The sequence below is a fragment of the Glycine max genome, chromosome 8 (genome assembly GCF_000004515.6).
Source record: "Glycine max cultivar Williams 82 chromosome 8, Glycine_max_v4.0, whole genome shotgun sequence".
NCBI lineage: Eukaryota > Viridiplantae > Streptophyta > Magnoliopsida > Fabales > Fabaceae > Glycine > Glycine max.
The window spans coordinates 494,687-507,001 of NC_038244.2; the positions used below are offsets into that span (position 1 = coordinate 494,687).

At 29.9% G+C, this 12,315-nt stretch overlaps 2 protein-coding genes and 1 long non-coding RNA gene across 3 annotated transcripts; 2 read left to right on the forward strand and 1 right to left on the reverse strand.

The window, feature by feature from the left end:
* Positions 1-134: 134 nt before the first annotated feature.
* Positions 135-3,359, reverse strand: LOC100778402 (uncharacterized). The gene is made up of 2 exons (XM_003532232.5): positions 2,727-3,359; positions 135-905 (listed from the first exon to the last, which is right to left on the reverse strand). Exon 1 carries the CDS (start codon positions 3,084-3,086, stop codon positions 2,736-2,738), a length of 351 nt encoding a protein of 116 aa, XP_003532280.1. The 5' UTR covers positions 3,087-3,359; the 3' UTR covers positions 135-905; positions 2,727-2,735.
* A 1,903-nt stretch (positions 3,360-5,262) lies between these two features.
* Positions 5,263-5,813, forward strand: LOC113002362 (uncharacterized). Its single transcript, XR_003267844.2, has 2 exons — positions 5,263-5,517; positions 5,760-5,813. It is a non-coding gene; the product is annotated as an uncharacterized lncRNA (long non-coding RNA).
* A 91-nt stretch (positions 5,814-5,904) lies between these two features.
* On the forward strand, positions 5,905-9,491 carry LOC100794700 (putative amidase AmiD; the record flags this gene model as incomplete). The annotated part of the gene is given in 17 exon segments (XM_026129839.2): positions 5,905-5,968; positions 6,066-6,139; positions 6,223-6,381; positions 6,383-6,448; positions 6,560-6,584; positions 6,587-6,638; positions 6,772-6,807; positions 6,809-6,864; positions 7,267-7,390; positions 7,477-7,631; positions 7,853-7,973; positions 7,975-7,984; positions 8,058-8,228; positions 8,458-8,490; positions 8,493-8,684; positions 8,794-9,024; positions 9,114-9,491. Coding segments are annotated over 17 exon segments (1,713 nt in total), but the record flags the coding sequence as incomplete, so codon positions are not given.
* Positions 9,492-12,315: the final 2,824 nt, after the last annotated feature.

Below are 12,315 nucleotides of genomic sequence, written 5' to 3' on the forward strand. Positions count from 1 at the left end.
TTACTAACATAAAGAAATATTTATAATATTTGCAACTTATCATCATATTCATATTTTAAAAGTAGAAAAATCAACTTAATTATATTAAAGTTCTATATAACAACAAAAATCAAATAGGATCCTTAGATTAACACTTTCTTAATTCATTTTAAAAAAAATAAAAATAGACTATTTACCAATAGTGCAAAGCAATTGTATATTGTTATTCAATAATAAATCATCATATTGAAAGTCTATTAATTTTTATAATAAATACATTAAAAATATATAAATAATGATTTCTATTAGACTCAAATTATTATTATTAAGAACTGAATTGTTCAGTTTAAATATTAAGAATTATTTTTACAGTTTGAGAGAAAAATTGAACTGAACTTTGGTTATTGTTAGTATTTCATGTAATTAATCTAAAACATAAGGAGTGTCACTCTAATTTGTTTTAAAGATTAATAGGGAACTCGGGGGCACTAGCCTTGAGATGGGGTCCATCATGGCATGATCCCCACTACGCAACTGGCAAGATGCTTTCATCACCATGAGTCCATGAAGGAATATATATACAGGATCATTCTACAACAAACAAACCATTGGTCCGTCGGAACCACACAAAGGACAAACTTCTACATCCACAATCTTCATGGCTAATATTAGTTAAAAGAATATGCACCAAAATCAAAAGCAAAAACAACACTATAGCACCCAAAGCTAGAAGTTTATGACAAAGTTCGAAGGCCACTCATTAATGTATGCAAGGGTGTGACCCCCGACTTAACGCAATCAACATGACACCACCCCTTATTGGCTGGGTCGCAAACTTGCACCCATAGGCTAAGGGCCGGGCCGGTATGCCCTCCCATTAACGTGTCAACAGCAGCCACCACATCCCCCATAAGCTTGACTAATCACTGCTCAACAAGGATAAAGGGAAATATTATTTGTAATCGTATTTTTTATGCTAAAAAAATATAATTTGTGGAATGGAAAAGATACAATATTGTTGGAGAAATTCTTTGGTACCTTTGGAAGTTTAATAGTTTTAATATACTGTTATTGAATATTTCTGTTTCTCTCTTTCTTGATGATGTCCCTAAACTCATTTGACTATTGACTTAAAAAATAATCCTACCAAAACTCTTAAATTTCTCTATGTAATGCTAGCAACTCTAATGTTAGATATTATAACAAGCTAAAAATGCCTAGGGTATATTCATTGTTTTGGGTACATAAAAGTTTAAGATGAAGATGGATTTTCTCTATTTTATGGTCCAAATAAACTATACAATTCAGTTAATTAATATTTAGGGAATTATAGGTGATTTGTCCAAAAAGATACTTGGAATTGAATTCAAATCATGTAGTAGTTGCTAACTTGTTGTGAGTAGAAAGTTAACCATGTGAGCCCAGGCTTGTTGCTTTAATGTTAAATTTTAATAGAAATTACTTTTAAGAAATGTATTAAAAAAATTTATTGTTGTATATATACTAAATGTGTGTTCGGAGACACATTAATTATAAATGTGAAAAACTACCTCAATATGCTAAAAAATCGTGAAAGTTATACCAAACAAGAAATCACGTCACAAATTAAATGTGTAATCAAACACTATAATTTTGTAAGGAATTTAACAAGTGGTTCAATAATTTATTTCAGCGGACAAGGAGATAATTTATTAATCTATGTCATTATCGTTATTTTTGTCAACTTAAGAAATAATGTTTTAAACCTAAATAGAATTGGTGGAAAATTCTTAGGTTCTTCTTTAATAAGAACAACTCATTAATTATGCATTCTGAATGCAAGAAATCATAAAGAGTAAGAAATAGGAGTATGTCATCTAAGTTTTTTTTTTGGGGGGATAAATCCTGTCATCTAAGAATTTGTAGAATTGGTTTTAGGTTGTACTTTAATTTTCATTTTTTGTCAGCGTACGTGAATCTGCGCAAACTAAACGTGATAAGTTTTATAATAATCTTATAACTGATATTAGGAACGTGAAAAATACTATTTTAAGCCAAACAAAACAAAACAAAAAAATATCTCTGGAAAAAAAGTGCAGTCAGTGTTCAACTCAAATGCGACTTTTAATTTGCATAAAATAACACATGAAAAATTGCAATAAATTTGTTTTACCAATAACACCATCCTATATATCAACTATGAATCCAATTGACTTAATATTGATATATAACTAACTAGATTTGAAAAATGACCTCAATATCCCATGATTAAATTATTTCGCTTCTGGGAAGAAGGTGAGTGCCATCAGCCTAACGGCAGATCTAAAGAAAGAAGAAAATGCAGAATGCTAATTAGTAATTTACATATTACCATAGCAAGGATATTAATTAATTAAAAGTGTTTTTTTTATGGAAAAGTGCAACATTTAAAAGGTATTATCTTGTATCTTTCTTTTCTTGTTCCTAATCTTGGCACTCCTTGATTACAGGCTATCTACTGTAAAAGGTCATGATCTTTGTTGGAAACCCAGAAAATAGTTTCAAAGCGATCTCATGATTGAAGTTAGCAGTTTGTTTTGAATTTAGAAAAGTCGCCTAAATCTGCAATTTATACGTATCTATCTTGTAACTTAATCCAAACACCAAAACTAAAGACACAAAATAACACGCAATCAACACATGGAACCTACATCAACCACATACAAATTTAGATGAATTGTTGCCACACTAGTTTCTTTGTAAAATTGAAATACGTACAGAGGATGCACCTTGTAAAATTAACCAGCGAGGCATGAAAATATTTTCTGACTCCCAAACCTGTCGAGTTGCTTCGAATCGGGTGAGTCATGAGCGACACAGGTTCTTTGTTGATGATGAGGCGAAGAGAATTCTCTAACAGAATTATATCGCATATAACCAATGTTTTCTGTATCATCATCATCATCAACCACTTTTTGCGTTGACGTTGAAGGCTCCTGCATGTAATTAATATAGCCATGGCCATGATGATGAGTACTTGGAGGGTAGAACTCAGCCACGTTCATGTCCCCTGAAGAAAGGCACTGGTATTGCCTGCGAGTCTTGCGTTTCTTAATTGCTTTGTAAACCAGAGGCAAAAAACCCTCCATATCTATGCTAGCTTCTTGTCTTGGTTCCTTTGTGAGAGAATAATAATTGGCCAAAAGGGTATAGAGAGAAAAACAGAAAATGGAGAATTAGCAATTGGTATTCTATATATATATGCTGGCCTAGCTTGATGGGTTAGGTAGGTTTCGGTTTTAATTCAAATATCCATGCTGGCCTTGATGATCGAGTTTTGATTCGACGGGCATGCAATGCAAGACCAACGCATGCCAATAGAACTATCCAAATGCTGTTCGAGGATCGGAGAGTATTGCCTATTTTAATTTAGAGTAGTGCACAGCCAAGAAAACACAATTTTAATTTATTCCTCCCAACCAACCACTATCCGCAAAAACCTCCACAGGTTGTGATCTCGACTAATTCTTCTTCAAGCCTTACAAATATAAACTCCCCATATATGGCCACCAAGGTAAGGACCATCTATGACATGTATCAATATAGATATCTCATGTGTATTATCTTATGGTACAAGTATTATCATGTTTTTTTTTTAAAAGTATTTTTGTCCTAAGTACATTATTATATTCTAAAAAATTGTCCCTAAACACTTGACCATACTTTATGAAGAAAACATATAAAAAAATGGGAAAATTAAAACCTCTCGACTATTTTTGTTGTGTGGTTTGTAAAATATTTATTTAAAAAATTTTGAATACAAAATTGATTGCTGATTAGTGTGAAATTATTTAAATCTAATCTAGAGTTTTTAGACAATATCATATAGAGAAACATTAGGAATACACTAACATCTTTTTTATTATTTTATTGATTAAAATTTATTGAAAATCATAAAATCATATTAGTCTTATATTTAATGTATATCTTTCTTTTATGATTTTATAATTTTTAATAAATTTAAATCAATAAAAAAAGTGTGTATAACATTCTTCCGAACTTAAAAACACTATCTGATCCATTCACAACCTCATACATGTTGATTAATTAATATATGCATATTGTTATTTTAGCTTAACTAATAGTCTTGAGTTTAACTTAAACATATAAAACTTTTATGCCTATAATAATTTTATTTAACTCAATAAGATTATCTTATATTTAGAGAATACTTGTAGCCTACAACCCTATACCCAAAAAAATATTTTTAAAAATGATTTTTAAAAAAAAAATAGAAGTGAATCAATCATGTCTTAACTTTCTTTAAATTTCTCATCGGTGATATTTAATCATTTATTTTATAATCAAATTAAATTTAACTACCTTCTGTATTGATATGTACCATTTCCAAACAATTAATGACTTGAAAAACTATTTCGTTTCGAAGGCTACGAAACAACGTTTCAAAGGCTACCGTCTCAATAGATTAGAAAGTATCTTGACTCTTTCCTAATTAAGATGCAAGGTCTTCCTTGCATTATTTATTTCAGAGTTATAGAAAGGACTTTGACCCCTTCCCAAGAAGCAAGAGATATATACTACGTCCTATGTTGCAAAACATTAATGACTTATTGTATTTTATTTTTTAAATTTACTCTTTATAAGTTAATTTAGCATATTTGATCTCAAACTTTAAAAAAACTTGTAAATTTTATTTTCTTTCTTTGAGCTTATGTGACTGAAAGTAAAATTTGCAAAATAAAATTGGGAGTAAAAGATACTAAATTACATACCAGAAGGAGAGCACCCAAAAACAAGTGAGATCCGGTCCCAGCAAAAAACTTGGTCGAAAATGATGAAATAAATAATTCCGCATAAACAGCCTACAAAACGAACTCAAAGCAGCAAGAATCATGGATCTTAAGGTATACAAGAAATGTATGCAGGAAGAATCATGCTTTTATTGAATTTGTCCAATACTACCTCTTTATAAAAAGTGAAAATCTTAGTTTAAGTTTTTCATAGGGGAGTTCCTATTGTCACTACCAGAAATTATAAAAAAATAACTTAAATAAAGAAGAAAGACTAAAATATATTAAAATTAAAAAACAAATCAAGATTTATATTAAAATCTAACAAACCATATATAAAACTTAACCAATTAAGCATAATATAAACATAATTCAGAAAAAAAGTATAATATAAACATCCAATAAAACTGTAATAATTTTCTCAAAATTAATTCAAGAATAATAGTCCCTTGCCTGTATTATTTAGAAGTTTATCGTGGTCTTTATAGTATGATTTATATCAACGTTTTCTGTTACTTTTCTAACATTGAAAGTAAGATGAAAGAAGCATCAAATTTATTTACAGAAAGAACAGACTCCAAGGTGAGTGAGTGAGAGATCTCAGAGAGCAGTTACATAATTTACACGTGGTAGCGGTGCCACAATCAGCTTCCACTTTTCAAGAACTCTAGTTTGCTGTCACGTTCTTCTGCTTCTCGCCTTTGTTCACTCTTCCTACTCCTCTTCTCTATCACCGACTTTTTGTTCCAGCGGAAACCTAACAAACATGGTAAATCTCTCACTTTTCTTTCGTAGCCAAGTTAGTTTCAACTGTTGCATTACCATTTTTGGAAATTAATACCAAATTTTGTTACTCTACTCCTACAGTCGTATAGTTTACCAAAAATTATGTTGTCATTCTCAATAAATAAATGAATTTAATTCAATGCAGTTTTACTGCTTATTTCTCACCCCTTTATATATTTTACGAAAAAATACAATGCTTTTTTACCCCTCACAAATGTACAACAGGTGAGAACCGTTAAAAGAATATCGAAAATATTCTGCCAGAAAATGCAGGTTAGTTCCTGATTGCTTATGACTTATGAATGACGATTGCAAGAACTTATTTGGAAATACTTCCTCATAAATTTATAGTTATAGAAGAAAAAAATGAAATAAGTCGGGATCGTATCCCAGACATTGCTCGGTCAATCTTCAGGCACCAAGTGTTGTGACTTGTGAGCATTTCTTTAATTTATAATTTGCTATTTTCATTATGTCTGTTCTTTTGTTTTGCAATCAATCAGGGAAGTAAAAACTAACGTCAATTATCAGACAAGAAATGTTATGTTTCCAGCCTAGGATGTTTCTTTGGACTACTTGATGCCAACTTCCTCGAGGATAAACAGGTAATTTTGTTGACTTGTGACTTGTGAGCTTGTTGTGACTATGATGCTTGGTGTGGTGAGGTGACTAATTCTGTTCCTCTTAGATTGGAGAGATTGCCGAGGGTGAAAATGAATTCAATATTCCAATCATAAGAGCTAATCGAAAACTTGTAGCTTCTAAGAATGGGTGGCTGGATTATCCCTCTCCTTTAGTCTTCAATGCTGATTGGAACTTTCAACCAACTCATTTTGAAAAAAAAAAGCTTCAACTATCCTTCCATCTCTGGGATACAGAGACCTGAATCTGAAGAAGATATTGCCTTTATGAGTGTAAGTGATCCATCATGAATGGCCTTGATTATACTACTATCTCATATAAACATTTTAGTATGTGTTACTATTTCACGAATGGCTTTTTTTTTCTCTCATGTTTCAAATCAGGTTCTTGAGTTTGCAGAACTCATCAAAAACAAATTACTTCTCTGGAGCTTACACAAATATTCTTGCGGAGACTGAAAAAGTAGTACTAGTATTGGAATGCTAATTTGCTAGCAATTGTAGTAACATGTATTGTGTTGTGTTTTTTGTGACTTGAATTCATGTATTTGAAACATATCTTCCCGATTAACTATGTAATGTGGAATGAACATCAGGTACAACCCTACTATTGAAGCCATAGCCACTTATACTGGCACACGAGCAAGCAAAAGAAACAGATAAGTTGCTTAACCGTGGAGTCTATCTGGGTAGTTATTTTTCTCCAAGCATTTGAACATTCAGAAGTGATTTGTTTTTATTTTATTTACCTTCCACTTGATACTTTTAGTTTTAGAATGATCAATAAGTCAATATGGACAAACAAACTATTTTGAAACCTTAACCACCCTACCATCATCCGTGTAAGATTCCTATACATCCTGAACAATATATATCAGCAAAAATAACTTTTAAAGGATAGAACGCCTTTTATTAATGATTACAGAATTAACAAGAATTTAGGTCTTTCTATCGCATACCTTGTAATAGACTTCATTCTGTTTAAACAGAGCTGTATTATTAAGATTAGAAAGTTGTCACCTTCTACTTTCTTTCAGGATGATCTTTATAATCTGTGAGTATTTTAAATTGAATATTGGTCTTTATTGAAGGGCCTCTTCATGGGATTCCTTATGGATTGAAGGACATAATATCAGTGCCCAAATACAAAATGACTTCGGGATCAAAATCATTCAAAAATCAAGTTATTGACATGGAAGCTTGGGTCTATAAAAGGTAATATCTATGACAAATGTAAATCTACCAGAAATTGTGTTTTTGGCTACCATTTTGTGTACAGTTGATGATATAGTTTAACACAGGTTGAAGTCCGCTGGGGCAGTTCTTGTTGCAAAGCTTGTTTCTGGATCATTGGCATATGATGATATCTGGTTTGGTGGCAGAACTAGGAATCCATGGAATATTGAGGAATTTTCTACTGGGTCATCTGCTGGACCTGCAGCAAGCACCTCAGCAGGTAGTACTTTTTAGAGGTTATCTTCTATTAATGCCTGCACTTATTTTTGTCTATCTTTGTCTCCTTTTTATCTTTATAGGTCCTTTCCATTGTATGGTTTATTTTATCAATTATTGTACACACACACAAAAAAAAAAGAATATGCTTAAAATTTTAGTTTTCTTTATATAAGTGAGTCATATGTGTTATTCCGCTATGTGTTTTTATTTATTGTATTACAGGTATGGTTCCATTTGCATTTGGTACAGAAACAGCTGGATCCATAACTTTTCCAGCAACTCGATGTGGAGTGACAGCATTGCACCCAAATTTTGGTACTATTGGTCGAAGTGGTGTAATGAGCAGAAAGCTGGGTAAAACTCAAATTATCCCTTGTTATTTGTAGGATGCTGTGAATGTTAAACTTACATGTAATCTTTCTACTAGGATAAGATTGGCCCTTTCTGTAGATCTGCAACTGATTGTGCTATTATTCTCGATATTGTTGGTGGAAAAGATCTTGATGATCCCTCATCAAAACATAGCTCCCTTGATGATCGATTCCTGGTTGACATTACAAAGTTGACTGTTGGATATCTTGATGATGCTGAAATGGAGGTTAGTCATTCAAGTAATTTCACTAAGCAAAAATTATTGGTGGACACTAATAACCTATTTGACAATTGGCAACTAGTGAGAGAAATAAAAAAGCAAGTGTAAGGATGATAAGTGATATGATGTAATAGTAAAAGAGGGATTGAGGAAAATCATAGACATTTATTTGCATTTCTTGAATGTTGTTAGGACAAGACATGAGACTTGAACTTCTTTTGATGTGTCAACTGAGGTTGTTCATGTTCTTGAATCAAAAGGCGTGTCAAGATGGTCCCTTACAAACTGAATTACACAGTTGATTCTGTTCAAGGTATCTTAAATTTCACAATGGATGTTGACATGCTGGCCCACTTTGATGAGTGGCAACGCTCAGGCGAGGATAATGTGTATGAAGCTCAAGATCAGTGGCCCACTGAACTGCGCCGTGCTGGCTTAATTCCAGCCGTGGACTATATACAGGTTAATCATTTATTTGGTTCCCTTAAATAATTGAATTAAAATACAACACATCTTTTAATTTAAATCAATGATTTGATGTCATTCTATTATTTTCAAATATTGTATGCAGGCACAAAGAGCACGGGGAAAGCTCATAAAGGAAATAAGAGAGTCGTTTAGCGTGGATGCATTCATTGGCAGTGCAACTGACTGGGAGAAAGTTTGCCTAGGAAATCTTGTTGGTTTACCTGTGATAGTAGTACCAACAGGACTTAAAAACATCTCTGATCCACCACCTGATGGAACTAGAAGAACTACCATCACCACGGGCATTTATGCTCCCCCTAACTGTGATCACATTGTATGTTTGTTGTCTTCTAGATTTTTTTACTAGCAAAAGCTAAGACTTGATTATGAATTTGTCATGTTATACCTAGCCTTTATTTGCAGGCTCCGGAGTTGGCAATGACTTACCAAGAGGTTACCAATCACCATAAACAGCGCCCACCTATCAAAGATCTGGGGCCAAATGATAAGTTTCCTGATCCAGTTACTGCTACTTACCCTCCCAGGGTTTTGGGCTTGGGTCCTTAAGCAACTTTATTAGAACGGCGTCAGCATGTATGAATGTAATCATTTTCACATGGAGTTCAAAAAAGGTAGGGTAGAGGTCATCGAGTTATAGGAAATAAACTATTTTTGCAAACAATAACATACACATTTACTCGATATAATACACATGTTAAACAAATTAATGAGCGTTGTTAGGGACTCCTTTTTGATGCTGAGATTTGGGTTGTCTTGAATGAATTTCAAATAGCTCTTGCTTGTGGTTTTCTTTGATATCACAGTTGAGTTGGATTCCTCGACCATTTGTTAACCTTGTCTCGTAATGCTGTTGTCAAGAGTTAGTGCATCACATTAGGAGCATGTCTAGGCTGCTTTCTAGTTTCGCCATCTGTCATGTGTTTAGGGAAAGGAATAGGATTGGTGCTACTGACCTCCTCGCTAAACATGCCTTGTCTCAATGAAAGTGATAACAACTCTTAAATACTCTCATTTCAAAATGCCCCTGCTAAAAAATAATCTCAAAAAGTACCCTCCTTCAAGATGGTTATTATTCTAATTTATAGATAGAAAGATGATTATTGAAAATTACTCTTTTTTTAATCATATTGACATCCTTACTTCTTCTTTAATTTTTAAGAACATCTCGGGTTTCATTCTTCCTAACTTTTGCTAAATCGGGGAAGACCCAGGATTCACTCTTAAAAAAAATTTAAAACTAGTATTTTAGTTTGAGCATTCCACATGATAAATAAATATTTACTTTGATATAATTAATAATTTTTTAACACATAAATTATATTTTGATTTATGATAAATACTTTGTATTTTGATATACATTGTTTTTAATTATATGATGGTTTTTTAAAAAAATATTAAAGTTTAATTTAGAAATAAAGCTAAAAAGATAGATCAAACGAGATAAGTTGTTAAGAAAATAAAATATAGATGTAAAGATAAATATAGAGTGATTTGAGACAGTCGAGAAAGATTGTTTAAAAAGTAGTTGGAAAACTAAATTGAAATTAAAATTAAAATTAAAAAGTATATTTGAAAGAATAAAAATTAAATATTCAATATATGAGATTAAGATAAAACGTTTGTCTCGGCAAAAATAACAACTTCTAAAAACACTTATCTTTAAAAAAAACTCTTAAAAATACTCTCATGGAAAAATGGTTTTTTAAAAACACAATTGTTTAAGATTGTTATTTTAATTTATATAAATAAATTTTTATGGAATAAAATCAAAATTTTGAAATTTTTTATCAACACAAATATATTTTATCTTCAAAATAATATTATGTAGGCTTAATAAAGTCTTGGGTCATTTTTCTATCATATTAAATAACAAAGCAGCAGTAAAAAAATAAATATAACGAAGCCAACATATTTTATCTAGAAAAATTAAATTATATAGTCTTAATAAATGCTTTTGACATTTTCCTAATATATTAAATATAACAAAGTTAAGGCATTTAATGTGGATACGTAATAAAAACATTTAATGTAAACTTTTTAAAATTTCACAATGGTGAATTCTCTTGATTCTCTTATGTAAAACTCCAACATTTTGCTACTTATGACAATAATTTATTGGTTTAATTACTTTTTTATCCTACTCTTATATAATCATTTTAATTTTTTAACTTAATCGATGTCCTAAGATTACTAACAAGATCCATAAATTATTAATTTGCTACGTGGGCTATGTGTTCTCATGAGTTATGCCAAGAAAAGTGTCCAAAACAAAGATGATGCTACCTTTGCTGATAAACACATGGGAAGATAATTGCACATGCTCTATTTTAATTTATAGATAGAAAGGTGATCATTGACGGTTACTGTTAAAAAAAATATTAAAATCAGTATATTTTAGTCTGTGTAATTCAAAAGACAAATTTACTTTTATTATATAATTAAAATTTATAATAAATAATTATTTTTTAATTTATAAATAATATTACAATTAAAATTCATAATGAATAAAAAAATTTAAAAATATTGTAGATTTATAATAAATACTTTGTTTTTTTATAAAATATTGTTGTTAATTATAAGATAAGTTTTTTTCAAAAAAAAACTTAAAATTAAATTATAAAATAAAGCTAAAAAGATAAATTAAAAGAGTGAGCAGTTAAGAAAATAAAATATAGATGTAAAGATTAATAAAGAGTGATTTGAGACGGTCAAGAAATATTTTTTAGAATTAGTTTGTAAATTAATTGAAATTAAATATTTAATATAAGAAATTAAGCTAAGATATGTGACTCAGTTTATAGTGTTAATAAATGCTTTTGACATTTTCCTAATATATTAAATATAACAAAGCTGAGGCATTTAATGCGGGTAATAAAAAAATATTTAATGTAAACTTTTTAAAAGTTCACAACGGTGAATTAATTCTCTTGAGTTTTTTTTATATGTAAAACTCCAAAAATTAGACAATAATTTATAAATCTAATTACATTTTAATTTTTTAACCAATATTTTAAGATATAAAAAAAATCCAATATCCTAAGATTACTAACAAGATCCATGATAAAATACTTTCCTCTGTTCCTTTTTAATTGTCAGCTTTTGAACAAAAATTGTTTTTTTATTTGTTTATCGTTTATTAATTATTATTTTTATCAATTATAGTTATACTTTGTCTCTTAATTTTTAATTAATTTAAATATGTATTGAAGTGAAAGAAAAAAGGAATAGTATAAAAAACCACACAACTATTTTAAATTTTTAATAGAATCAAGAAAATTTATCTTATTTGTTGGTTTAAAAAAACACAAATATAAATAAACACAGATACTGTCGTATTTAATAAAAAAGTCAAATAATTTAATATAGGTAATAAAAAAATCATTTAATGTAAACTTTTAAAAATTTCACAATAATAAATTCTATTGAATTTTTTTATATATAAACTCCATTTTTATTTATTTATTAATGACAATAGTTTGTAATAATGTAACAAATTTACTTGTCTTTGAATAAAGATAAGATAAACTCTTTTTTTTTTCTTTATTCCTGAAATATTATGAAAGTTCTTTAATTTCTTATGTCAAAAATTAATTTTTTTCAAATT